Below are 26864 nucleotides of genomic sequence, written 5' to 3' on the forward strand. Positions count from 1 at the left end.
GGCAATTTGGATGTTTGACGCCTGTATCAGGATGTCGTCTAAATAAGGGGCCACTTCTATGCCCCGCGGTCTAAGGACCGCCAAAGCGACCCCAGAACCTCCATAAAGATTCTTGGGGCTGTAGATATCCCAAAGGAAAGAGCTACAAACTGGTAATGCCTGTCTAGAAAGGCAAACCTGAAAAACGATGGTGATCTTTATGCATCACAATGTGAGGATAAGCATCCTTCAAATCCATTGTAGTCCTCTATTGACTCTCCTGGATCATAGTTAAGATGGTACGAATAGTTTCCATCTTAAATGACGGAATTCTGAGGAATTTGTTTAAGATCTTTAGATCCAAAATAGGTCTGAAGGTTCCCTCTCCTTGGGAACCACAAACAGATTTGAGTAAAAACTCTGTCCCTGTTCCTCTCTTGGAACTGGATGGATCTCGTACACAATGTAAGAATGCCTCCTTCTTTATCTGGTTTGCAGATAATTGTGAAAGGCGAAATCTCCCCTTTTTTTGGGGGGGAATCTTTGAAATCCAGAAGATATCTCTGGGATATAAATTCCAATGCCTAGGGATCCTGGGCATCTCTTGCCCACGCCTGGGCGAAGAATGAAAGTCTGCCCCCTATAGGATCCGTTACCGGATAGGGGTCCGTTCCTTCATGCTGGTCCGATTGTCTCCAGACCGCCTTGGACTGAGCAAAAATTCCCTCTTGTTTTGCCTTAGAGGAAGAGGATGCCACACCTGCCCTGAAGTTTTTAAAAGGCACGAAAATTAGACTTTTTTTTTTTTTTTTTTTGCCCTTGATTTGGACCTATCCTGAGGAAGGGCATGACCTTTTCCTCCAGTGATATAAGCAATAATCTCCTTCAAACCAGGCCCGAATAGGGTCTGCCCCTTGAAGGGAAGTTAAGTAGCTTATTTATTAAAGTCACGACAGCTGACCATGATAAAAGCCATAGCGCTCTGCGCGCCAGTATAGTAAAAAACAGAATTCTTAGCCGTTAGTCTAGTCAAATGAACAAGGCATCAGAAAACAAAGGAATTGGCTAGCATAAGCTTGTCAAATATATTCATCCAATGGAGTCGCTTAACTGTAAAGCCTCATCAAGAGACTCAACCCAGAACGCCGCAGCAGCAGTGACAGAAGCAATGTATGCAAGGGGCTGCAGGATAAAACCCTGTTGAATAAACATTTTTTATCCATTGGATCTAAAAAGCACAACTGTCCTCATCAGAGGTAGTGGTACGCTTAGCTAGAGTAGAAACTCTTCTCTCCACCTTAGGAACTGTCTGCCAGAAGTCCCGTGTGGTGGTAACTATTAGAAAACATTCTTCTAAAAAATAGGAGGGGAAGAGAACGGCACACCTGGTCTATCCCATTCCTTATTAAAAAAAATTTTTTTTAGTAAACCTCTTTAGGTATTGGAAAAAACATCAGTACACACCGGCACTGCATATTATTTATCCAGTCTACACAATTTCTCTGGCCCTGCGATTGTACACATTCATTCAGAGCAGCCAAAGCCTCCCTGAGCAACAAGTGGAGGTTCTCAAGCATAAATTTTAAATGTAGAAATATCAGAATCAGGTTAAATCATCTTCCCTGAGTCAAAAAAAAAATCACCCACAGACTAAGCATATTGTGAGGTAGTATCATACATGGTTCTTAAAGCGTCTGTATGCTCTGTATCTACCCCCAGAGCTAACTGCTTTCCTTTAATTTCAGGTAGTCTGACTAATACTGCTGCCAGAATATTATTCACCACCTTTGCCATGTCTTGTAAAATAAACGCTATGGGCGCCCTTGATGTACTTGGCGCCATTTGAGCGTGAGTCCCTGAAGCGGGAGTCGAAGGGTCTGACACGTGGGGAGAGTTAGTCGGCATAACTTTCCCCTCGACAGAATCCCCTGGTAAAAGAAACGCTATGGGTGCCCTTGATGTACTTGGCGCCATTTGAGAGCGAGTCCCTAAAGCGGGAGTCAAAAGGTCTGACACGTGGGGAGAGTTAGTCGGCATAACTACCCCCACGACAGAATCCTCTGGTGATAATGTTTTTAAAGACAAAAAATGATCTTTATTGTTTAACATGAAATCAGTACATCTGGTACACATTCTAAGTTGGGGTTCCACCATGGCTTTAAAACATAATGAACACAGAGATTCCTCTATGTTAGACATGTTAGAACAGACTAATAATGAGACTAGTAAGCTTGGAAAACACTTTAAATCAAGTTAACAAGCAAATATATAAAACGTTACTGTGCCTTTAAGAGAAACAAATTTTGTCAAAATTTGAAAAACAGTGAAAAAAAGGCAGTAAAACAAACGAAATTTTTACAGTACATGTAATAAGGTAACAGAGCATTGCACCCACTTGCAAAAGGATGATTAACCCCTTAATGCAAAAAACAGATCAAAAAAATGACAGACGTTTTTAAAAACAGACACAACAAACTGCCACAGCCAACAGTGGGAAGCTTCAGTTAACTGTTTCTATGCAAAATTTAAGCCAGCCATGTGGAAAAAACTTAGGCCCCAATAAGTTTTATCACCAAACATATGTTAAAAAACAATTAAACATGCCAGCAAACGTTGTAAACAATTTTTTATAAGAGTATGTATCTCTATTAATAAGCCTGATACCAGTCGCTATCGCTGCATTTAAGGCTTTATTTACATTACTTCGGTATCAGCAGTATTTTCTTAGTCAATTCCATTCCTAGAAAAATATTTTACTGCACATACCTTATCTGCACGCCATTCCCCCTCTGAAGTACCTCACTCCTCAGAATGTGTGAGAACAGCAAATGGATCTTAGTTACGTCTGCTAAGATCATAGAAAAACGCAGGCAGATTCTTCTTCCAAATACTGCCTGAGATAAACAGCACACTCCGGTGCCATTTAAAAATAACAAACTTTTGATTGAAGAATAAACTAAGTAGAAAGCACCACAGACTCTCACGACCTCCTATCTATGTTGAGGCTTGCAAGAGAATGACTGAATATGGCAGTTAGGGGAGGAGCTATATAGCAGCTTTGCTGTGGGTGGACTCTTGCAGCTTCCTGTTGGGAAGGAGAATATATTCCATAAGTAATGGATGATCCGTGGACTGGATACACTTAACAAGAGAAAAACAACTGGTAAATCATACTGAAAACATGTATGAGAAATGTAGACCCTTTTTGGCCTCAGCCAGCCACCTAAGATATGAATTCAGGAATTGGCTAAAGAATCACTTTATGCAGATGGAAGAACAAGCAGAATGGAAAGAAAATGTCTGTAGATAGTCTTGAATATAACATTACAGAGAGAGGCTTTGATTATTAGTTCAAAATAAGAGCTTCAAAGCTTCCATGAACAGAAGTAAATCCCAGGGGCACTAAAAACTTGTGCCTACAGTGTACATGAGCCACAAGAGACACTGTTTGGGGGGGGGGGGATTTGTAGGAAAAGCTTCTGACCATATGTAACTACAATACCATGATCAGAGGCTTGATAACTCTGGAACTAAGATGCATCTTAAATCCATCAAGTAAAAGTATTACTTTCAACAATAGAATCCAAAGAAACCTCATGCAACCACAATCATTCCAAAGACATTTCAAACATTATTATAAATAGAAAATGTAGAAAGTTGACCCTACCCTCCTTCCCATCCCCTTTGCTCTGCTCATGATTAACTTCTCTCATCTTCTCTAGTTACCTCCTCACATTTCCGCAGAAAATGTGAGGAGGTAACAAGAGAATGGTCCCTATCTTGGGGAACTATCTGCCTCATTCCACAAAACTCTCCCATAGCTTTTGAAGTATCAAGTGGTCCTTAAAGACAATACTTTTCAGGGATACATTCGCTAACCTTTTCTAACTTCAGTGCCTCGCCTCTTATGTCATCCCCCTGGTATTAACCATCAGATCACAAAATGTAAACTTCAAAATATAATACCACTCATTTATCAGATACAGGGCTCAAAAGAAAAAGCAGGTCTTGTATCTATCGGTTTGGATGTAGATTCCAAGGAATATTTACAGTATGTCTAATCAGAAAAGAGAATTAGAGACATTTTCGCCAGTGTGGCAGGACTGACACTAATTCTGACTTGTCCAGTTGAGATGGAAACTTATCCATATTACTGTAGTGCTACTCTATTAAACTCCAAAGACTATAGCCACTATAGTTCAAATAGTAACACAGGACTAAAATAATATGAGATACTACATTATTTATCAAATAAAGCACTTTATTTAGTTAAGAGGCATAAACATTGCAAAGAGGTCTGTAATCATTCACACATATACTAAAGTTATGGTTCTAACCTGTCTCTCTGCTGGCGTCTACTGCAGTGTGCACCAACCTTCACCAATTCTCTCCATCTATGTAACATGTTAATGCGCGGTGTGCAGAGCACTGTGTATTTGTCTGAAAGCATTATTTCACAAAAAGGGCAACATCAGAACAAGGGGTCGTAATCTCAAGCTGTAGAGTAGTAGGTTTAGTTGTAACTTATGGAAGCATTTCTTTCCCGGAAGGTTGATTAATACATGGAATACACTTTCATTAGCGGTGGTAAAATCTGCAGAGGAATTCAAGAATACCTGCAATATGAATACGATTTTCCTAACAACTATTTAAAGGGATATGAAACCCAAATTTTTTATTTTATGATTCAGATAGAACCTGCAATGTTAAGCAACTTTCTGATTTACTCCTATTATAATTTTTTCTTCGTTCTCTTCATTTGAAAAGCAGTAATGTAAGCTTGACGCTACCCAGGGTCTGAACCAAAAATGGGCCGGCTTATAAGCTTAACAATTATGCATTTCAAATAAAGATACCAAGAGAATGAAGGAAAATTGATAATAGCAGTAAATTAGAAAGTTGCTTAAAGGGACAGTTAACGTACAGAATAAGGTTATATAGTGCTGCACATTATCTTAGCGGTAACTTCATAAATTACAAGCTTTGCCAGTTTTTTTTTTAGTCTAAAGTTGAACTCCGCTCCAGGCTCTATTGAGCGGGTCTTAGACTTACAAAGCACAATTCGCGGGCGTGCTGGCTAGTCACAGCATGCACGATCGCGCTATTGGACTAAATGTAGCTCGTTCCCGATTTGGTCTAGTAGCGGGAGCGAGCTACATTCAGTCCAATTGCACGATCGGGCGTGCTGTGACTAGCCAGCACGCCCGTGAATAGTGCTTTGAAAATCCAAGACCCGCTCAGTAGAGCCTGGAGCGGAGTTCAACTTTAGACAAAAAAAAAAAACTGGCAATGCTTGTACTTTATAAAGTTACCGCTAAGATAATGTTATATAATTCTGTATTATGTGCAGAATTATATAACATTATTCTGTATATTTACTTTCCCTTTAACATTGCATGCTCTATCAGAATCATGACAAATAATTTGGGTTTCATATCCCTTTAAACTTACACTTCGGAATTAAATTTTGGCAGACTTGATGGGCTTTTTGGTTCTTCACTGCAGCAGAAATCTATAGTTGTGCTTACATAGTAATTTTTGGCAGGCATTAAAAGTGAACTTTTCCATTTTAACGGTAAACATCTCTGTTTTTTTTTCACTTGTCGCTTACTAAATATCAGCAGTGGTTTGTTGCTTTAGGCCCAATTGACATCAATGGGAACTGATAAACGATAATTAGCACCAAATTTACACTGTCGATCACAGTTAAAGGCCGCATGCGCAAAACAGTTAACATAAAAAAGGGTGTATTTTTCCTAAAAAGCACATATATTACAATGGGTTAAAGTTACTACCTGCTGACTTGTTCACAAGCTAGTAAAATGGAATGCAGAAATATTTAAATAATACGTAAAAACTGAAGCTGATGTTTTTATGCTGTACAACTGCCAATTTTCAGCAAATATATAAACCTTGCTAATGTTTTCACACTTTGGCATTGTAATATGTGACACTATTTACAAGTCACTGATAGTGTGTAGGTTTGCAACACTTAAAGTAAATACCCACACCAGTCTGTTGTGAGGAGCTAAAAGGTAGACTATAGTAGGTCTTAAATGTGCACATGGCATAATAGGAATGGCAGTTTTCCCATACACAGCACCAATCACACTGTAGGGGTGTCTACAAATGAAACTGGTGACAGGATGCTCATCCTAGTGCAGAGCAACCTTAGACATGGCTGATAATCTTCAGCCATGCAGCCCAATACTTCCAGTCCCCTGGCAGCAGAAACTACTGCAAGACCCTATCACACCCATCCCAGCTGTTGGCCGCCTTATTTTGTCTGTCTCCCAGGTGCGCTGCTTCTTCATTTTTCACTCTGGTGCTGATCTGCTTTATTTCAGAAACCTTCCTGACACAGTTCTGTGCAACATGTTCCTGCAAACCTTAAAGGGATACTGAACCCAATTTTTTTCTTTCATGGTTCAAATAGAGCATGCAATTTTAAGCAACTTTCTATTTTACGCCTATTATCAAATTTTCTTTGTTCTCTTGCTATCTTTATTTGAAAAAGCAAGAATGTAAGCTTAGGAGATGGTCCATTTTTGGTTCAGCACCTGGGTAGTGCTTGCTGATTGGTGTCTAAATGCAGCCACCAATCAGCAAGCGCTATCCAGGGTGCTGAACCAAAAATTGTAATAAAGATACCAAAAGAACGAAGAAAAATTGATAATAGTAGTAAATTAGAAAGTTGTTTACAATTACATGCTCTATCTGAATCATGAAAAAAAAAAGTTGGGTTCAGTGTCCCTTTAACCCCTTAAGGACCAATGACGTACAGCCGCTTTCACATTATTGCAGTGATGCCTCGATATTGAGGCATCCTGCAATAATATTTTTTAGCCACTCTGTGGCCCTCTCTGCATCAGACATCGTTGGTGGGTGGGAGCCGATGTGGGAGGCAGGTGGGCGGCCATCGATGCAAGGAGGTCATCTCAGGGGGCGGGACCACATGTGAGGGCGCGCGCACGCATGCCCAGGACGGGAGCGGGTGGGAAGCTACACTATGGGACAATGTGTTTGTAGCTAAGGGTAAGGTGGGGATAGAGGAGGGAGGGGGGTTATCTAAGTGATCGGAGAGGGGGTGGGGGATTGGTTATTGAGGGGGTGCAGCTACACTACAATAAAAAAAAACAACATTATTTGTGACAAACAGGGTACTGGCAGACAGCTGCCAGTACCCAAGATGACAGCAGGATATTTAAAAAACAAAACAAAAAAAAACACACCTTTTATTTTAGTACTGGCAGACTTTCTGCCAGTACTTAAGATGGTGGGGACAATTGTGGGGTGGGGGAGTGAAGAGAGCCGTTTGGGAGGGATCAGGGGGTGGGATGTTTCAGATGGGAGGCTGATCTCTACACTAAAGCTAAAATTAACCCTGCAAGCTCCCTACAAGCTACCTAATTAACCCCTTCACTGCTGGACATAATACAAGTGTGGTGTGCAGTGGCATTTAGCGGCCTTCTAATTGCCAAAAAACAACACCAAAGCCATATATGTCTGCTATTTCTGAACAAAGGGGATCCCAGAGAAGCATGCCATAATTGTACAAGCTATTTGTAAATAATTTCAGTGAGAAAACCTAAAGTTTGTGAAAAAGTGAACTCTTTTTTTTTTTTTTTTTTGATCGCATTTGGCGGTGAAATGGCGGCATGAAATATACCAAAATGGGCCTAGATCAATACTTTGGGTTGTCTACTACACTAAAGCTAGAATTAGCGCTACAAGCTCCCTAATTAACCCCTTCACTGCTGGGCATAATACACATGTGGTGCACAGCGGCATTTAGCGGCCATCTAATTACTAAAAAGCAACCCCAAAGTCATATATGTCTGCTACTTCTGAACAAAGGGGATCCCAGAGAAGCATTTACAACCATTTGTGCCATAATTGCACAAGCTGTTTGTAAATAATTTCAGTGAGAAACCTAAAATTTGTGAAACAAATTGTGAAAAAGTGAACTTTTTTTTTTAATTTGATCGCAATTGGCAGTGAAATGGTGGCATAAAATATACCAAAAGGGGCCTAGATCAATACTTTGGGTTGTCTTCTAAAAAAAATAAATATATATATACATGTCAAGGGATATTCAGGGATTCCAGACAGATATCAGTGTTCCAATGTAACTATCGCTAATTTTGAAGAAAAAAAAATTGTTTAGAATTAGCAAAGTTGTACTTATTGCCCTATAACTTGCAAAAAAAGCAAAGAACATGTAAACATTGGGTATTTCTAAACTCAGGACAAAATTTTGAAACTATTAAGCATGGGTGTTTTTTGGTGGTTGTAGATGTGTAACAGATTTTGGGGGTCAAAGTTAGAAAAAATGAAATTTATTCTCACCTGATAAATTTGTTTCTTTTACGATACGATGAGTCCACGGATTTCATCCTTACTTGTGGGATATCACCTCCTGGTCAGTAGGAGAAGGCAAAGACCACGGCAGAGCTGTTTATATAGCTCCTCCCTTAGCTCCCACTCCAGTCATTCGACCGAAGTTAGGAAGAGAAAGGAAAAGCCAAGGTGCAGAGGTGACTGAAGTTTAACAAAATTAAAGACCTGTCTCAGAAAAACAGGGTGGGACGTGGACTCATCGTATCGTAAAAGAAACAAATTTATCAGGTAAGAATAAATTTCATTTTCTTTTACAAGATACGATGAGTCAACGGATTTCATCCTTACTTGTGGGTTACAATACCAAAGCAATAGTACACGGATGAAACGGGAGGGACAAGACAGGGAACCTAAACGGAAGGCACCACTGGTTGAAGTACTTTCCTCCCAAAAACAGCCTCAGACGAGGCAAAAGTATTGAATTTGGAAAATTTGGAAAAAGTGTGAAGAGACGACCAAGTCGCAGCTTTGCAAATCTGTTCAACAGAAGCATCATTTTTGAATGACCATGAGGAAGCCACAGCCCTAGTGGAATGAGCCGTAATTCGTTCAGGAGGCTGCTGTCCAGCAGTCTCATATGCAAAACGGATGATACTCTCCAGCCAAAAAGAAAGAGAGGAAGCCGTAGCTTTCTGACCCCTAAGTTTCCCAGAAAAAACGACAAACAAGGAATACGATTGACGAAAATCCTTAGTCGCCTGTAAGTAAAACTTCAGAGCATGGACCACGTCCAAATTATGTAACAGACGCTCCTTCTTAGAAGAAGGATTAGGACACAAGGAAGGAACAACAATTTCCTAATTAATAATCTTATTAGAAACAACCTTAGGAAGAAAACCAGGTTTGGTACGTAACACCACCTTATCCACATGGAAAATAAGAGAAGGAGAATCACATTGTAATGCCGAAAGCTCAGAAACTCTGCGAGCAGAAGAAATAGCAACCAAAAATAAAACCTTCCAAGATAACAACTTAATATCTATGGAATGCATAGGTTCGAACGGAACCCCTTGAAGAACATTAAGAACTAAATTCAAACTCCAAGGAGGAGCAATTGGTCTAAACACAGGTCTGATTCTAGTCAGAGCCTGACAAAAAGATTGAATATCTGGAACGTCTGCCAGATGCTTGTGTAGCAAAATAGACAAAGCAGAAATCTGTCCCTTTAAGGAACTTGCTGACAATCCCTTCTCCAATCCTTCTTGGAGAAAAGACAAAATCCTGGGAATCCTAACCCTACTCCATGAGTAGCCCTTGGATTTGCACCAATAAAGATATTTACGCCATATCTTATGGTAAATCTTTCTAGTAATAGGCTTACGTGCCTGAATCAAGGTATCATTGACCGAATCAGAGAACCCCCGCTTAGATAAAATCAAGCGTTCAATCTACAAGCAGTTTGGCTGCAGAGAAAATAGATTCGGATGATGGAAGGGTCCCTGAATGAGAAGGTCCTTCCGCGATGGAAGCTTCCATGGTGGCTGAGATGACATTGCCACCAGATCGGCATACCAAGTCTTGCGAGGCCACGCAGGTGCGATGAGGATCACCGAAGCCCTCTCCTGTTTGACTCGAGCAATCACCCGTGGAAGGAGAGCAAATGGAGGAAACACATAAGCTAGGCTGAACGACAAAGGTACTGCAAAGGCATCTATTAGCTCGGCCTGGGGATCCCTGGACCTGGACCCGTATCTCGGAAGCTTGGCATTCTGACGAGATGCCATAAGATCCAACTCCGGCCTGCCCCATCTGAGAATCAGGTTGGCAAATACCTCCGGATAAAGTTCCCATTCCCCCGGATGAAAAGTCTGTCTGCTCAGAAAATCCGCTTCCCAGTTTTCCACACCTGGGATGTGGATCGCTGACAGATAACAAGAGTGAGCCTCCGCCCACTGGATTATCTTGGCTACTTCTGTCATCCCTAAGGAACTCCTTGTTCCTCCTTGATGATTGATGTAAGCTACAGTCGTGATGTTGTCCGACTGGAATCTGATGAATTTGGCCGAAGCCAACTGAGGCCAAGCCTGAAGCGCATTGAATATTGCTCTCAACTCTAGAATATTGATGGGAAGTAGAGACTCTGATCGAGTCCATACACCCTGAGCCCTCAGGGAGTGTCAGACTGCTCCCCATCCTATCAGGCTGGCGTCCGTTGTCACTATCACCCAAGAGGGTCTGCGGAAGCATGTCCCCTGGGACAGATGATCCGGCGACAACCACCATAGAAGAGAGTCCCTTGTCTCCCGATCTATCTGTGGAGACAAATTTGCATAATCTCCATTCCACTGTCTTAGCATGCTCAATTGTAGAGGTCTGAGATGAAAACGAGCAAACGGAATGATGTCCATTGCCGCCACCATCAATCCAATTGCCTCCATGCACTGAGCCACCGACGGCAGAGGATTGGACTGAAGGGCTCGGCATGTATTCAGAATCTTTATCTTTCTGACGTCCGTCAAAAAGATCTTCATGGACAGAGAATCGATTAGAGTTCCCAAGAAAGTAACCCTGGTCTGTGGAACTAACAAACTCTTTTCTAGATTCACTTACCACCCGTGAGTCCGTAGAAAAGACAGAACAATGTCGGTATGAGACTTTGTTAGCTGATAAGACAACGCCTGGATCAGAATATCGTCCAGATAAGGCGCCACTGCAATGGCCCGCGGCCAGCTAGCAGAGACCCCAGAACCTTTGTGAAGATTCTGGGCGCTGTGGCCAGACCGAAAGGAAGAGCCACGAACTGAAAATGTTTGTCCAGAAAGGCAAAACGGAGAAACTTGTGATGATCTTTGTGGATAGGAACATATAGATATGCATCCTTTAGATCCATGGTAGTGAAAGATGGAACCCTGAGAAACTTGTTTAGACTTTTGAGATCTAAAATGGGTCGGAATGTTCCCTCCTTTTTGGGAACTACAAACAGATTTGAATAAAACCTCTGTCCCTGTTTCTGTGTCGGAACGGGACATATTACTCCCATGGAAAAGAGGTCTCCTACACAACGTAAGAACGCCTCTCTTTTTATCTGGTCGACAGATAATCGAAAAAGAAGGAACCTTCCTCTGGGGGAAGAATTTCTGAACTCCAACTGATACCCCTGAGACAAAATTTCTAGTGTCCAAGGATCCTGGACATCTCTTATCCAAGCCTGGACAAAGTGAGAAAGTCTGCCCCCTACCAGATCCGGTCCCGGATCGGGGGCCGACCCTTCATACTGACTTTGTAGCAGCAGCTGGCTTCTTGGATTGTTTACCTTTGTTCCAAGACTGGTTGGGTCTCCAAGTGGACTTGGTTTGTGAATAATTCCCTTCCTGTTTAGCGGAAGAGGGAAATCCCTTGAAATTTCGAAAGGAACGAAAATTACTCTGTCGCCCTCTCTGATTGGACTTTTTATCCTGAGGGAGGAGGTGTCCCTTGCCTCCCGTGATGTCAGAAAAAATCTCCTTCAAGTCAGGCCCAAACAGGGTCTTACCCTTGTAAGGAATAGCCAAAAGCTTAGATTTAGATGACACATCCGCAGACCAAGATTTTAACCATAAGGCTCTGCGTGCTAAGCAGTACTGGCAAAGCAGATAACGCCTCTGAAAGAGTAGACAACATAACTGCAGCAATATCCTGCAGGGTGAACGCAGCAGATGCAGTTGAAGAACAATCTGAAATAAAAAAAAATAATAATAAAAAAATAAAAAAAGAGTTGGGGGCGGAGCCAAGCCTTGCTGGGACATGGCTGCTTTTCTGTGAAGCTCCGGAGCTGTTGCTGCTCATATAATAGGAGCTGATATGATGGGGACCTGCTTTGACACCTAAATGTACCACTAACGACTCCTACTATCCAGGGGATTATCCTGACCCTTCAACTTATCCTCCCTCACCTTTCCTCTTCATCCGAACACAGCGAGCGTCAGAGTGTCAAGACAGCCCGGTCGCCATCTTGGACCGGCTTAATATCTGCCCGTGGCCTCCAATGCTCCCTCCAGCCGCCATCCGACACAACCCACGGAGCACTCACATTTGGCTCCAATCTCCAACACAGACAGCCAGAACCCGAGGGCTAGCACGAATCGCCTCCCGGGGGACACAGGCTCCCGCTTACATAAAAACACGCCGCAACCACGTGGCGCACCGACCTCTCAGAAAACGCTCCGGGCCGGCAGCTGCAAGGAGGGCTCCGATCACAAATCTACTCAGACCACGGGTAACGTACTCATCTACATTTGCTGGCACCTTACTATAAAGGGAGTTAAGATAGCGATACCGCAAATACCCTGTGTGTAGCCTTTTAGTTTAACAACTCTGCCTGTTACACAGAGATCTGATAGACCCTGACACTTTATAAAACAGAGTCATATATCCTCATACAGAGGGGCATCGACTTTGCTGGACCTGGGCCCAATTGAGACCAAAACTTAATCTCTCTCCCCTTCTTTTTGTTTACGTGGTCTGCTCCTGTTGGGCTGCACGCAGGGGGCAATTCTATGACAGCCTGACGCTCCATGCACAGCTTTCTAAACTAACTATTAACCTCTACAACTATAACCAACAAAGCATTATAACTGCAGTGGTCATCACACCTTATACTTATTATAAGCTGCTGTACTTGCTACATGACAGAGGCCTGGTGAACTCAGAAGACTTATGATCAGAGAAACCACGTTTTTTTTTTCCCACACAGAGATAAATCAGACCTACATGGTTCAGGCCCATTACTGACCTAAATAGAACTTTCTTAAACAATTCCTTTTTGGGGTGCACTGAACTTTTAAAGCCCTATTTGGAATATTTCAAGAGGGAAAGAATGTCACAGCGCAAAGGACCTAAGGCAGATAAAGGCAGCAAAATGGCAGCAACCACGCCTTCAGTGTCTACATTTTTTCAATCATCAGATCCTAGCCCAGCAGAACTCTCTATTTCACAAGACCAACTTTCTACAGAGATGCAGACAGAATATACCCCTACGCAATACAAATCACTATTGTCTTTACCATCACAAATTGCGGGCCTCCCTTCCAAATCAGACTTCGAGTCATTGAAAACCTTTATTAAAGGCGAAATGAGAGATCTAAAAAAGGACTTGAATGACATGAGCTCCAGGCTTGATTACATGGAGGAAGGTCAGGAGGCCCTCAACTCCATGGTCAGTACCAACTCCCAACAACTCTCCATACAGGATTCAATGATCCATAATTTACAAGAAAAACTTGAAGACCTCGATAATCGTGGGAGGAGGAATAATCTCAGGATCAGGGGAATTCCTGAGGAGATCTCATCAGAACAATTGAAATCTTATGTTACAGATCTGTTCCACTTTCTAAACCCCAGATCACCCCCACTACTCAATGATGAAATTGAACGAATTCATAGAGCGCTGAGACCTCCATCTAAACCCCCTGCTCCACCAAGAGATGTGATTCTTAGGTTTTTGAGATATGCTACCAAAGAGGATGTCTGGCAAGCAGCAAGATCCAGAAGATCAATAAATTTCAAAGATCACACATTACAAATCTTTCAGGACCTTTGCCCTCAAACCATACAGAGGAGAAGAGAAGTCAGGTTTCTTACTAAAGCCCTGCAAGACCATAACATTAGATATCGATGGGGATTCCCATTCAGTTTGATTATCAATCATAATGGTTCACAAATTATCTATAGAACTTTCCAAGACCTAGACGACGTGTCCAAGAAACTGAACATTAACATTGAACCTCCAGACGAAGATGTCCTTGAGACTTCCACAAGACACATGGACAAAAATAAAGACCCACCCAAAGAGCAGCGCTCCCAATGGAACAAAGTCCAATTCAAGAGAAGGAAGATGGACAATGTCTCCCCAAACTCGACAAGTTCTCAGGACACTTAATGACTTTGCTAACTGGTAATAATTATCTAACCTCATATCCCCTACTACCAGTAATAATTGAATGTATCCGGGAATCTTCCCTGACATACATCTACCTGGACTGTTCCTGGTCGTTGGTAGTGGGGTAAGGCCTTAAATGTAACCAAAATAATTTTGAATTTGTCTCTGAAATTTTTCTTTGTTTTTTTTTTTACTGTAATGACACTGTTACATGCTGTTACCTGCTTTTTGTCCTCTCACCCACAGCCTCCTCTCATGGATAATGTGTAATGTTCTCGGTACTAAATCTGGATACTGCTATTATTAGACATTAATGAGGTTGTGATATTGCATCTCACTGTCTTCACCTTTCCTTTCCTCCCCTCTCTATTTCTTCTCCTCCATCCCTCCCTATATCCCCCCCCTCTCTATTCTCGTCCCATTCCCATCCTCTCCCCACAGGTCCCCACATGACAATCCTACATGCTATAAAGTAATAATTTCAGAGCAAAATGCAACACCAATTATTCCCCAACCAAGGTGTATAGTTCTAGAAATACACTTTATTTTGGATTAGTTTATTGTTTATGTGTATTTTACTTTCAAATGTTTACATATATTGTTTATGCGATGTCTCCTGCTCCATGTTGGTTGAAATCCAATCCTACCCTGAGGTACAAAACTGAACTGCGCTTACTCTTTGTAATGTTATATATGCAGAAATGTTTCATTGTTGATGGATAAGTCTCACTTTAAAATACTTTCCCATAATGTGAAAGGGCTCAATATCCCACAAAAGAGAACAATAGCTTTTAAAGATTACAAGAGACTTAAATGTGATATTGTTATGCTACAGGAGACCCACTTTAAAAAGGGCCGGGAGCCCAGAGCTTCCTTTAAGAAATTTGGGACAGCCTACTTCTCTTCCAATAACTCAAAACACAACGGGGTATGTACAATGATTAATAAAATTTTTCCCTTCCAGGTAACCTCTATAGATAAGGACAAACAGGGAAGATATCTGATTATTTATGGGATACTGAACAGTAAGCCTCTAACTTTAGCCAACATATATGCACCCAATCTAGAAGCCACTAAATTCTATCACCAGCTCTGTAATAAACTTTTAGAATCACCAAAAGGAAACTTGATAGTCGGAGGGGACCTCAACATTGCCCTAGATCCAATATTAGATTGTTCGGCAGGCAAATCAGCCATCCCCGCCAAGACCCTGAAAGTAATTAGGTCTAAATTAACCACATTGGCTATACACGATGTCTGGAGAATCCATCACCCACATGAAAAGGATTTCACCTTTTATTCACACCCACACCAAAACTATTCCAGAATAGACTATATATTAACAGATGTGAATAATTTAGCACATGCGAGCCACTCAGAGAAACACCCCATAACATGGTCTGACCATGCCATGGTCAGCTGCAGGTTTAGCCTCCCTATAGACGTTAGACAATCACGATCTTGGAGATTAGATGAATCCCTTTTAAAGGACCCATTGATACGGATTCACCTAGCCAAGGCCATCGAAGACTACTTCGAGATAAATAATACCCCAGATGTGAGCCAGCAGCACATCTGGAACGCCCACAAGTGCGTTCTTCGGGGCGAAATCATTGCCCTTAAAGCAGCCAAATCTAAACAACAACAACATTACTTGACATCACTACTTACTGACTTAAACAAACTCCAAGAAATACACAAATCATTTCCAAAAGACCGTTCACTCTTAGATAGTTTAGAGCATAAACGTCTTCAGCTTAACTGTTACTTAGGGAAAGAGGCTAAACGCAATGCTCTATTTCTTAAAAAAACTTATTTTGAAGGCGCTAACAAACAAGGCAGGCTCCTGGCCAGGCAACTCAGAAAGAAAACCCTTAGCAGATATATCTTACACATCAAAGACGAGAAAGGGAAGGACCGGCACTCCTCAAAAGACATAGCAGACTGCTTTAGGCTTTACTATCAATCATTGTATAACCTGTCCGCGAACACCCAACCTCCGACACAGGCGGCCATCCAAGGTTACTTATCTCAGCTACACCTACCCCAACTTAACAATGAACAGAGAACTAATTTAGATGCCCCCATATCGGTCGAAGAGATTAAACTAGCCATAAAATCCTTAAAAACAGGTAAATCCCCAGGCCCGGACGGATTTTGTAACACTTACTACACAACCTTTAGAGATATTCTGATCCCACATCTTCTGTCATACTTCCAAAGTATAGAACAAGACAAGGCCTTTCCCCCTTTGGCTTTACAAGCCAATGTTACACTAATTCCAAAACCAAATAAATCCCCTTTATCTATCTCTAATTACAGACCGATTTCTCTTCTGAACTCAGATACAAAGATTTTTGCTAAAATCATCGCCAATAGACTCAACTTAATATTACCCACCATTATAAACCGCGATCAGGTTGGCTTTGTACCATACCGAGAAGCTAGAGATAACACAGTGCGTAACCTGCACCTGCTATGGCATGCCAAGACAAATTGTATTCCCTCAATTTGGATCTCTACTGACGCGGAAAAGGCCTTCGACAGAGTCGGATGGCCTTTCCTAGAAGCTACTCTACGAGCCTTTGGCTTTGGTGAGGAAATATTAAATAAGATCTTTGCGCTATACAACAACCCCAGTGCCAGGATTGCCCTCAATGGAGTCTTATCACCCCCCTTTCAGATTACAAATGGTACCAGACAAGGTTGCCCATTGTCTCCCTTGCTTTTCACTTGTCTCATAGAAACATTAGCTACCAAAATTCGATCCAATACCAATATCCAGGGTTTGAGGGTGGGGGGTGAAGAATACAAATTGTCACTTTTCACAGACGATATTTTATTTACTTTGTCGTCCCCAGTAGAATCAATCCCTCATCTCCTTAAGGAATTAGAGACTTTTCATAACCTCTCTAATTATAAAATTAATCAAAATAAGTCTGAGATGCTAGGAGTGGCCATTGACTCCCATACGGAAGACCTGATCACTAAAACTTGTCCGTTTAAATGGAACAAGGATTCATTAAAATACCTAGGGATTCACCTAACAGACAACCCTGATCTACTACATAAACTGAATTATCTAAACATTAAAACTGACCTGATACGAGATCTTTCCTCCTGGACTAGGAAACGCCTGTCCTGGTTAGGGAGAATAAACACAATTAAAATGAATATCTTTCCCAGACTGCTCTACATTATGCAGACCCTCCCTATACAACTCCCTAGCACATATATACCACAGATGCAGCAGTTGTTTAGCTCGTTCATTTGGAATAGACGCCCCCCCAGGATAAATAAAACCACAATGTCCCGACCCACACACCAAGGGGGCCTGGGAGTTCCGGACATTGATTCGTATCGTAGGTCCATATTTCTTCAAAGAATCCTTGATTGGAGGATCCATAGAGACCACAAACGATGGGTCTCACTGGAAGCAGCACTCAATCCCAGTATTAATCTTCCTTCTGTGTGTTGGAACCCGGGTTTTCGGGTACTCCTTAATCAAATTAATAACCCAATTACACAAGAAACACTGAGAACCTGGGAATCGACCAATAGGACGAACCCATATGTCTCCTCCTGCCCAGGCCCCTTGACATCACTTGTCCACAATTCTGAGTTCTCCCTGCTCACTTTGACTGGGGATTTAGAGATACAATATCATGACTCTGACGTTCAACTTCTGACTCTAACTGCTAACGACCAGTTACTACCCCAAAGGCAACTAACTGAAGCAGGCCATAAATGGGCCAATAACTGGTTCACGTATAGGAGGGTACACCACTACATTACAACACATCAACAACATCTAAACATGCTCCGTCCACTGTCCAACATTGAGAAATTATTCACCTCAACACCGCCAGTTAAGCATAGTCTTACATATATTAATGGCATTATTACCCAACTACCACCAGGCAATCTACCACGCTCTATAGAGATGTGGGAGAGGGAACTCTGAGTCATCATCACACCTCAGACAGCGACAAATATCTTCCATAACACCAAGTCAATTTCAATATCTGCAGCCATTAAAGAGCTTAATTACAAAATATTACATGGTTGGTATTTGACCCCTAAGAGACTCCATAGGCTCTTTTCACAGACCAGTAATCGTTGCTGGAGATGTGGACATGTTGGTAGTGGCATGAGTCATATGTGGTGGTGGTGCTCCCAGATAAATTCATTATGGAGAACAATTATAATAGAAATAGAACATATTTTTCAAGTCAGTATCCCATTAGACCCCCTCGTATAATTATTAAATAAATCATTTAAGTTACCCCGACCACACTTCAAACCTCTGCTAAAAATAATGACAAATAGCTTGAAAGTCCTGATGGCACAAAACTGGAGATCATCAGAGATTCCCTCGCTGGCAATGTGGCGCAATAAAGTCTCAGATTTGATAGATTTAGAAGAGTATGGCTCCTTCTTACTTGATAAAAGAGAGCAATTTATAGAATTACAATTAACATGGGAAAATTATATTAAATCCATTGAACCCCAACCTAACCTGCTCGACATTGTAGTAAGGCCTTCTGGCCGGTCAAGGAGTAGACCATGTCCAGACATAAGCGCAACCAATGAGTAAGAATTTTTTCTTTTTTTTTTGGGTAGATACTTATACAAGAAAGAGATAAGCATTGTGACATCCATATTTTGTTATTGTTGTTTTTGTATTATTTTATGGAAAAAGTTAAAACAAGAGTCTATGACGCATGGTAATTAATATGTATTTCTTTATGCAAGATTCACTTTGCAAATGTTATTACTGCATTATCTTATGTTGATTTCATTGTATCATGGATTCTTAATAAAAAAGTCTTTGAAAAAAAAAAGAGTTGTACAATTTTTACTGCTCAGCACTCGATAATGTAATAACAGGGAAGCACTACAATTTTACTCTAGCTGTCCCTATGATCTCTGAATATGCGTAATGCCTTAGGGACAGAAAATGTACACTTGCACCTCGCCACAGCTCTGCTGCGGCACCTACCTGTCCCCACGAGCCAACTAGTATCACTCCGTTAACGGCGTGCCTATGATCGCTTTTGAATATTACTGAAACAAGCGGACTTAGGAAACACCGGAGCCTCGAGGTATACTGCCGATTTTCTGAATCCAGAATACCAACTGCGCGGCTAAGCGTGCAAACGCTAAGCCCCGCCCTTCGTGGGTGGCAAACTAACTCCCCCAGATAAGTAATAAACAGCATGGGGAAATACTAATGTCGGACTAGAAAAAACAAACAATGTGCCCCCTTAAAGTGTCCTGCCTATTATTGTGCAAATGTTAAGGCAGAATCCACTAGAGTAAGAACTCCAGGTTACAATCCCCAGCGTCAAGCCCACACTTATTGTGCAAATGTTATTCAACTGGGCTAATAACTTAAAGAGCCCTCTGGTATCACGGCTGAACTCCAGCTCACATAACAAAGAGGGGAATACCCATGCATATAAATGATTTTGTGCAAGTTGATTACCCCTTCCTTGTATAGGAAATAAAGGCCAGTCTGTTCTGAGCTACTCAGTCTCCCCAGAATCAAAAGACTGCACATACCTCAATGCTGAGCGCAGCATGAACTTGTCCCACACAATGAAGAGGTCCTTTTCATCTCCTCCTGCAGATCTGTGGGAACAAACAGGGTCTTAGATAATATCTGCTAAGACCATCATCATCAGGGCAGCAAACAGTATGGGAGGCTCAGAGAGAATGAAAATCTCCCCAGTTCCCATTGCTTAAAAGCAATCTGTAGCTCTACCCCTGAATAAAATAGCACTCACTGGTACCATTTTAAAAATAATAAACTCTTGATTGAAGAATCTAAACTAACACCTCACTTTGCCTCTTCCTATCACTAACACAGGCAAAGAGAATGACTGGAGTGGGAGGGAAGGGAGGAGCTATATATACTAGTGATGCACCGAAATGGAAATTCTGGACCGAAACCGAATCCGAAAATCCGGGATGCACTTGGCCGAAAACCGAAACTGATACCGAAAATGTATTTTTTCAACTTTTATTGAAAGTAACACACTAAAATTGGACAAAAATATCTTAAAACAATAATATGCTACACAATAATTTTACCAAGAAAAAAAAAAAACAGGCAAAAAATAATGCCATTTTCGACCAAAATGTTTCTGCGACCAATTTTGGTGCATCCCTACTTAAAACAATTATAAATATCAATATAATGTATTATTCTTCATTTAGTTCTATGTAACATAATCATATTTAACAGGGTTTTTTTTTACCAATTATCCAAATAAAGTATAATCCTAGAAAACTCATTATATGCAGAACAGTAAGTGAAGTAATAAACTTAAACAGCAGCTCTAGGCTAGCATCAAATTTGAAATATGCTACACAATAATTTTACCGAAACTAACAGGCAAAAAAAACGAAAACCGAAATAGCCAAAAATGCCATTTTCGGCCGAAACTTTCTGCGGCCGAAATTTCGGTGCATCCCTAATATATACAGCTCTGCTGTGGTGCTCTGTGCCTCCTCCTGCTGACCAGGAGGCGATATCCCACAAGTAAGGATGAAATCCGTGGACTCATCGTATCTTGTAAAAGAAAGTGTGTTTTTTTCCATTTTTTCATCATATTTTATATATTGTTTTATAGTAAATTATAAGATATGATGAAAATAATGGTATCTTTATAAAGTCCATTTAATGCCAAGAAAAACGGTATATAATATGTGTGGGTAAAGTAAATGAGTAAGAGGAAAATTACAGCTAGCTAAACACAAACACCAAAAAAAATGTAAAAATAGCCTTGGTCCCAAACGGTCAGAAAATGGAAAAGTGCTGTGGTCCATAAGGGGTTAAAGTGCTGAACTGTGTGGTCTGCAGCTCTCGGCTCTCTTATAGTACCAGCCATTCTGCTGCTTCCCTTCAGCTTATTGAACCAAAGCCACAGCTGGCTACTCACAAGTGTACAGGCATTTGTGCCACTGCAGTATTGGGGTTCTTCTGCTGTGTGCAGTCTACTGGTACAGCTGCAGTGTGGCCCCTCTTGACACAGCACCCATGCTCCATAGTGCAGAAAATTGTCTGGTAAACTGCTTGCTTGAGAATAAAATCACCACTAAACACAGTACAATTGCATAATCCATAAATTCAATAAAATTCACAAAACAAAAAAACATGGCAACCAAAAAAATTGTGGCATCTAGATTTTGGATTATTTATCAAGACCTGTTGTTTCTATCTATATCTTTATATTAGCAGCGTCTATTATGACAATGTAATATTTACCCATTAAAGAATCTAGCTTCTCAAATCAGCTGAAAATGCAAGTATCTATGCATGGACAGGTAAATGTAGAACAATCAACTCATATTGACTAAAATAATCTTAGGCTAAATCTGAAAGTCATGAAGAGCCAGACTTATCTCCCTTTTAATTATTATTGGTTATTTGTAGCGCGCCAGATTCCGCAGCCCTGAGTTTCCATAAATGTATCAACCACATAAATCCATCTGGTGTCAAACAGTCTCAGACTGCAAAGTCACTCGCCATCCAATACTGCAGGAGTATGTGCTAAACTATCAGCCAACTAGAAACAAAAAGCCTTATTAAAAAGAGACACTGAACCCAAATGTTTTCTTTCGTGATTCAGATAGAGATTGCAATTTTAAGCAACTTTCTTACTTACTCCTAGTATCAATTTTTCTTCGTTTTCTTGCTATCTTTATTTGAAAAAGAAGGCATCTAAGCTAAGGAGACAGACAATTTTTGGTTTAGAACACTGGACAGCAACTTGTTTATTGGTGGGTGAATTTATCCACCAAGCACCAAGAACAGCTCAGGTTGTTCACCAAAAATGGGCTGGCATCTAAACTTACATTCTTGCTTTTCAAATAAAGATACCAAAAGAATGAAGAAAATTTGATAATAGGAGTAAATTAGAAAGTTGCTTAAAATTGCAACCTCTATCTGAATCACGAAAGAAAGAAAATTGGGTTTAGTGTCTCTTTAACCTGCACCCAGCCTACATATAATACAAAACTGACTGCTGTACATGCTGCAATCTGCACATAGCTTGGTAGGCTAAAGTTTTATTATCAAATGTTATGACTTATAGGGACATAAAACACAAAACCGAGTTCCTCATAAAATGTTTAATTATGTGCAGTGGAAAAAACTCTGCAATACACTTTCATTATTTATTTTGCTTCCATTTCCTGTAGTTTCTGTTTTTCCAATATCTACAAGAATTGGAAGTGCATAAGTCAGACATCAGACGTCTAACCATGCTTCACTCTACACAGTGATTGCTTGATCACTGTAGTAGCTTAATTATAGCAAAGGAGATAAGATAAATAATAACAATTCACATTGTGCTTACATGACTTCCAGATTTTTGTGTTTGTTGTCTGCAACTTTAAGAGGCTAACTTGGAGGGGTCATTTTTCTCTCTCTCGTAATAGTTTAAGATATCACATAGATCAGAACTCGACAAACCCAGAAGCCTGGGAGCCACTGGTTCCTAGAATTTTACCCCTGGCTCCTAACTTTTTGGGTTATTCTCCATTTATCTATATACAAATACCACTGTCTGGCTCCTAAAAGTGTACCTGTCTCCTAAATATTCTTACTGACTCCTATTTGATATTATTCTACATAATCTGAATCATATCCCTTTAAAGAAGAAATTTTGATAGCAATGACGGTTTTGATATAATCAGTGAAATATAATAATAAAGTTGTGAAGAAAAAAAATGTATATTTGTGTATAATCTTTATATGTGATTAAATAAATATAATGGTAAGCTGCTGTTAAACAAAAAAACAGATAAGAAATAAAAACACACTAACGGCGCTAATTTTAAATGTTAAAAAAAAATAAGTGCAACAAAAGTTATGAATTATAAAATGTTTTATTTTATTATTGCGATCATTCTATACACAATAGGAAGTGATAAAATTCACAAAAAAACGATTTTGAAATAGTATTAGTAGTTGAAGAAAAAACAGACAAGCATATTCCACACTAAACAATTTTGGTGTGTTAACAATCAAGCAACTGAATTTAGCAGGACAAAGTATACAATTCCAGACAGGACTGGGTTAAAGTTAAAATCCTAGTGGTCCCATGGGTATAGCATATTGGACATGGTGGGATACAACATCGCTAACTAGAAAAGACTAGATTTTTTTTTATAAAATTAAAAGCAAGCTGCAACTCACTGTTTTGCAGGTATTGTCTGGCCAGACAAGTGATTTGCGGCTTGCTTTTATCTAATTTGAGTTTTACTATTTTAAATTTATTTAAAAATAAATTCTAGTTAGCGATGTTGTATCCCACCATGTCCATTAGGCTATATCCCATGGGACCACTAGGATTTTAACTTTAACCCAATCCTGTCTGGAATTTTATACTTTGTCCTTTTAAATTCAGTTGCTTGATTGTTAACACACCAACATTGTTTGGTGAGGAATATGCTTCAGTCTGTTTTGACTGCAACCACTGATACTATTTCAAATCGTTTTTTGTGAATTCTTGTGAATTTTATCACTTCTTATTGTGTATAGAATGATCACAATAATAAAATAAAACATTTTATTATACATAACTTTTGTTGCACTTATTTTTGTAACAAAAAAAAATTAGCGCCGTTAGTGTGTTTTTATATAAAGTTCTAGCCCATAACAATATTTTTATGTATTAGTACCTTTCATGTTAGATGGAAAAGCTCCAGTGAAGAAAAATGGCTGAAATACTTGCATAGGTCCAGGTTGAACACCATTGTATTGTAAGTTGGAAGGAACTGAAGAAAAAATATTCCGGGTCTGAGATACAGGAGTCTGGCAAAAAGGACTGTTCTGAACCGTAGAGTGCGTACAGTCCGGGGGAATCTGCAGGTCTCCATTAAAAAACAGGGCAGGAAATGCATCGTCATCTTTCTTTGAAGAGGTAGAAATGCATATATTTTCCATCCCGTTTGCTAGAACAGGAAGATTTGAAGCTGGGGTGCTAGAAAGATTTGTATTTTCAACGTAAGATATTGCTGTGTCTTCCTTGTCAGTTGTTTCCTTGGTATAACTATATGGAAAAGGTGGATTTGCCAAATAATTTGGAACAAATGGTAACTCCGAGGCAGGTTTTACTTCTTCATCAACTAAGTCCTCCACTGAAACAGAAACAAAATCAGAAATAAATCAGTAATAAACAGCAATTGATGTCGTTAAAACCAAATCGCCTATATGATGGCAACAAATAATAAATATTAGAAAGGCAAGTTGACCTTACTGTTCAATACCTATCTTAAAGGGACAGTCTACTTGGGTTTTTTTCGTTGTTTTTGTTTAAAAAGATACATAATGCCTTTACTACCCATTCCCCAGCTTTGCACAACCAACATTGTTATATTAATATAATTTATAATATCTAAAACTCTAAATCTTTGCTTGTTTCTAAGCCTGTGCAGGCCGCCTTTATCTCAGGGCATTTTTATAGCTTTTAACAGCAAGGCAGTGCTAGTTAATGTTTGTCAAATAGGTAACACTGTGTTCACTCCAGTGGAGTTCCGAATGAGTGAGCAATGATTGGCTTCAGGGGTTAACAAATATGTTTAAAATTTAGGAGTGAGTAAGAATAATATTTAGGAGTCAGACACACTTTTAGAAGCCAGATAGTGGTATTTCTATAACTGTATAGATATATGGAGTATAACCCATAAAATTAGGAGCCAGGGGTAAAATTCTTGGAGTCAGTGAATGCCAGGCTCCAGGGTTTGTCAAGCCCTGGGCTAAAATGCAAGTTTGTAAATAGCACTGGGATAAGAGGCAGTCTGCAGAGGATTAGATACAAGATAATCACAGAGGTAAAAAGTGTATTAATATAACAGTGTTGGTTAAACAAAATTGGGGAATGGGTACTAAAGGTATTATCTATCTTTTTAAACAATAACATTTTTCAAGTACAATGTTAATGGAATATTAAACAATAAATAAATGCTAAACATAATGATGCATTCAAAGCAAAGTTAAGCCTTAGGATATTATGTAGATTATTTAATTTTTTTACAATTATATTAAATGTGCAAATAATAAAGATATAAGTGGAAAGGTTTAGTTTCTATACAGTACTTGTACTGCCATGTTTAAACTTGAGTTTTCCCCTTATCTCTACTGCTGCGGATAATTAGGGACAGATACAAAACGGGCAATAAAACAAGACACTGCAAACAAGGCAGTGTGGAAGCCCTGTAAGATAATTACTTTATCAGTCCAATGTTCCAAACAGCCTTGTTTGCACAGTCTTTTTTATTGCCTTTTTAACCCTGTCCCCCCTAATTCTTCTCAGCAGTAAAGAGAAAAGTTCAGTTTAAACATAGCAGTGCACATTACTTTATAGAATCTCATTGGAATTTAGAAACAACAATTTTCAGAGTTAGATTACAAGAAAGGAGGACAAAATAAATAATGAACGTATATTGCAAAGTGGATATTTTTTAAAAGATATAAGTGGAAAGGTTTAGTTGCTATACAGTACTTGTACTGCCATATTTAAGCTTGAGTTTTCCCCTTATCTCTACTGCTGCGGACAATTAGGGACAGATATAAAACAGGCAATAAAACAAGACTGTGCAAACAAGGCAGAAGTAGCGTTATCCCGGCATTATTATAAAAAGGGATGCTCTATTAGTATTTATGACAACATATTTATGAATCCTCTAATCATGATTATACTATGGTGCAACTCTAGGATCTAAAGAAACTGCAACCAATGAGCCACAAACAACAAGTAAAAGGTACTAAACAGGTGTAAAAAAATGATGTAGGTTCTCCAAATATTTTCTGATAGAAGAATTCAGTACCTACGCAGTGTATTATGAGATAGCGATTATGATCTATCAAGGTAAACAGTTATATCCAAAATATATGCAACACTGTTCAATGTATTATTTTAGATAAAATGCCTGCCCCACTCTAACACAAGTTTTTCAATAGTTTTCAAACCTCATTCTCTATTCTCTACCTTTCACCCCTCTCCCTTCACCCCATTTGTTGCTGCCACTGTGTTTCTCCTTCTGACACTCATCCCCTCCAGCAACTCAAATGACCAATTGCATTTGCCCCTGCAGTTACGACAACTGATGAGCAGAGGGCGCGCGCCTTCACATACTTTCAGCATAGAAATCAAACCACTGTATGAAAATTACAAAAAAAACAACAAGCGCACATGTATACTGATGCAAATGCAAATTCAACACCCAGCCCCTATAGGTGCCAGGCCATGCCAGGAACTCACATTAACAGAAACAGCAGGAAGACTTCTGTGAGGAAACTGCTTGTTTATCCACTCAGGTTCTCCTTTCCTGTAATTTGATTCCGATTCAGCTATATGCCACGCAGTCATTGGTTGCACACTCCAGTAAGTAATTTATAACCGTTTCTAATTGGCCTTTGCAGAAAAGGTAACTTAAGATACAATACGGCAGCGCCCACTGCTTTTATGGACATTAACTTTACCCTTATTTTTTTTCAATATTTAAATAACTAATATTTTTAAAAATACATGTTGTACAGGACAAATTATTCAAGCAATCCTTTGTTCTGAATCATCATTCAAGCAATCACTTATTGTTTAGTGTCCCTTTAAGG

General features: G+C 39.9%; 1 protein-coding gene across 1 annotated transcript in view; it reads right to left on the reverse strand.

The window, feature by feature from the left end:
• LOC128654505 (ankyrin repeat domain-containing protein 40) overlaps nucleotides 1-26864 on the reverse strand; it is an 89407-nt gene that overhangs the window by 53207 nt on the left and 9336 nt on the right. Inside the window, exon 3 of the mRNA XM_053708465.1 lies at nucleotides 23930-24388. Within this exon, the coding sequence (XP_053564440.1) occupies nucleotides 23930-24388 (459 nt within the window). The remainder of the gene's footprint in view (nucleotides 1-23929; nucleotides 24389-26864) is intronic.

The sequence above is a fragment of the Bombina bombina genome, chromosome 1 (genome assembly GCF_027579735.1).
Source record: "Bombina bombina isolate aBomBom1 chromosome 1, aBomBom1.pri, whole genome shotgun sequence".
In the NCBI taxonomy this organism is placed as follows: domain Eukaryota; kingdom Metazoa; phylum Chordata; class Amphibia; order Anura; family Bombinatoridae; genus Bombina; species Bombina bombina.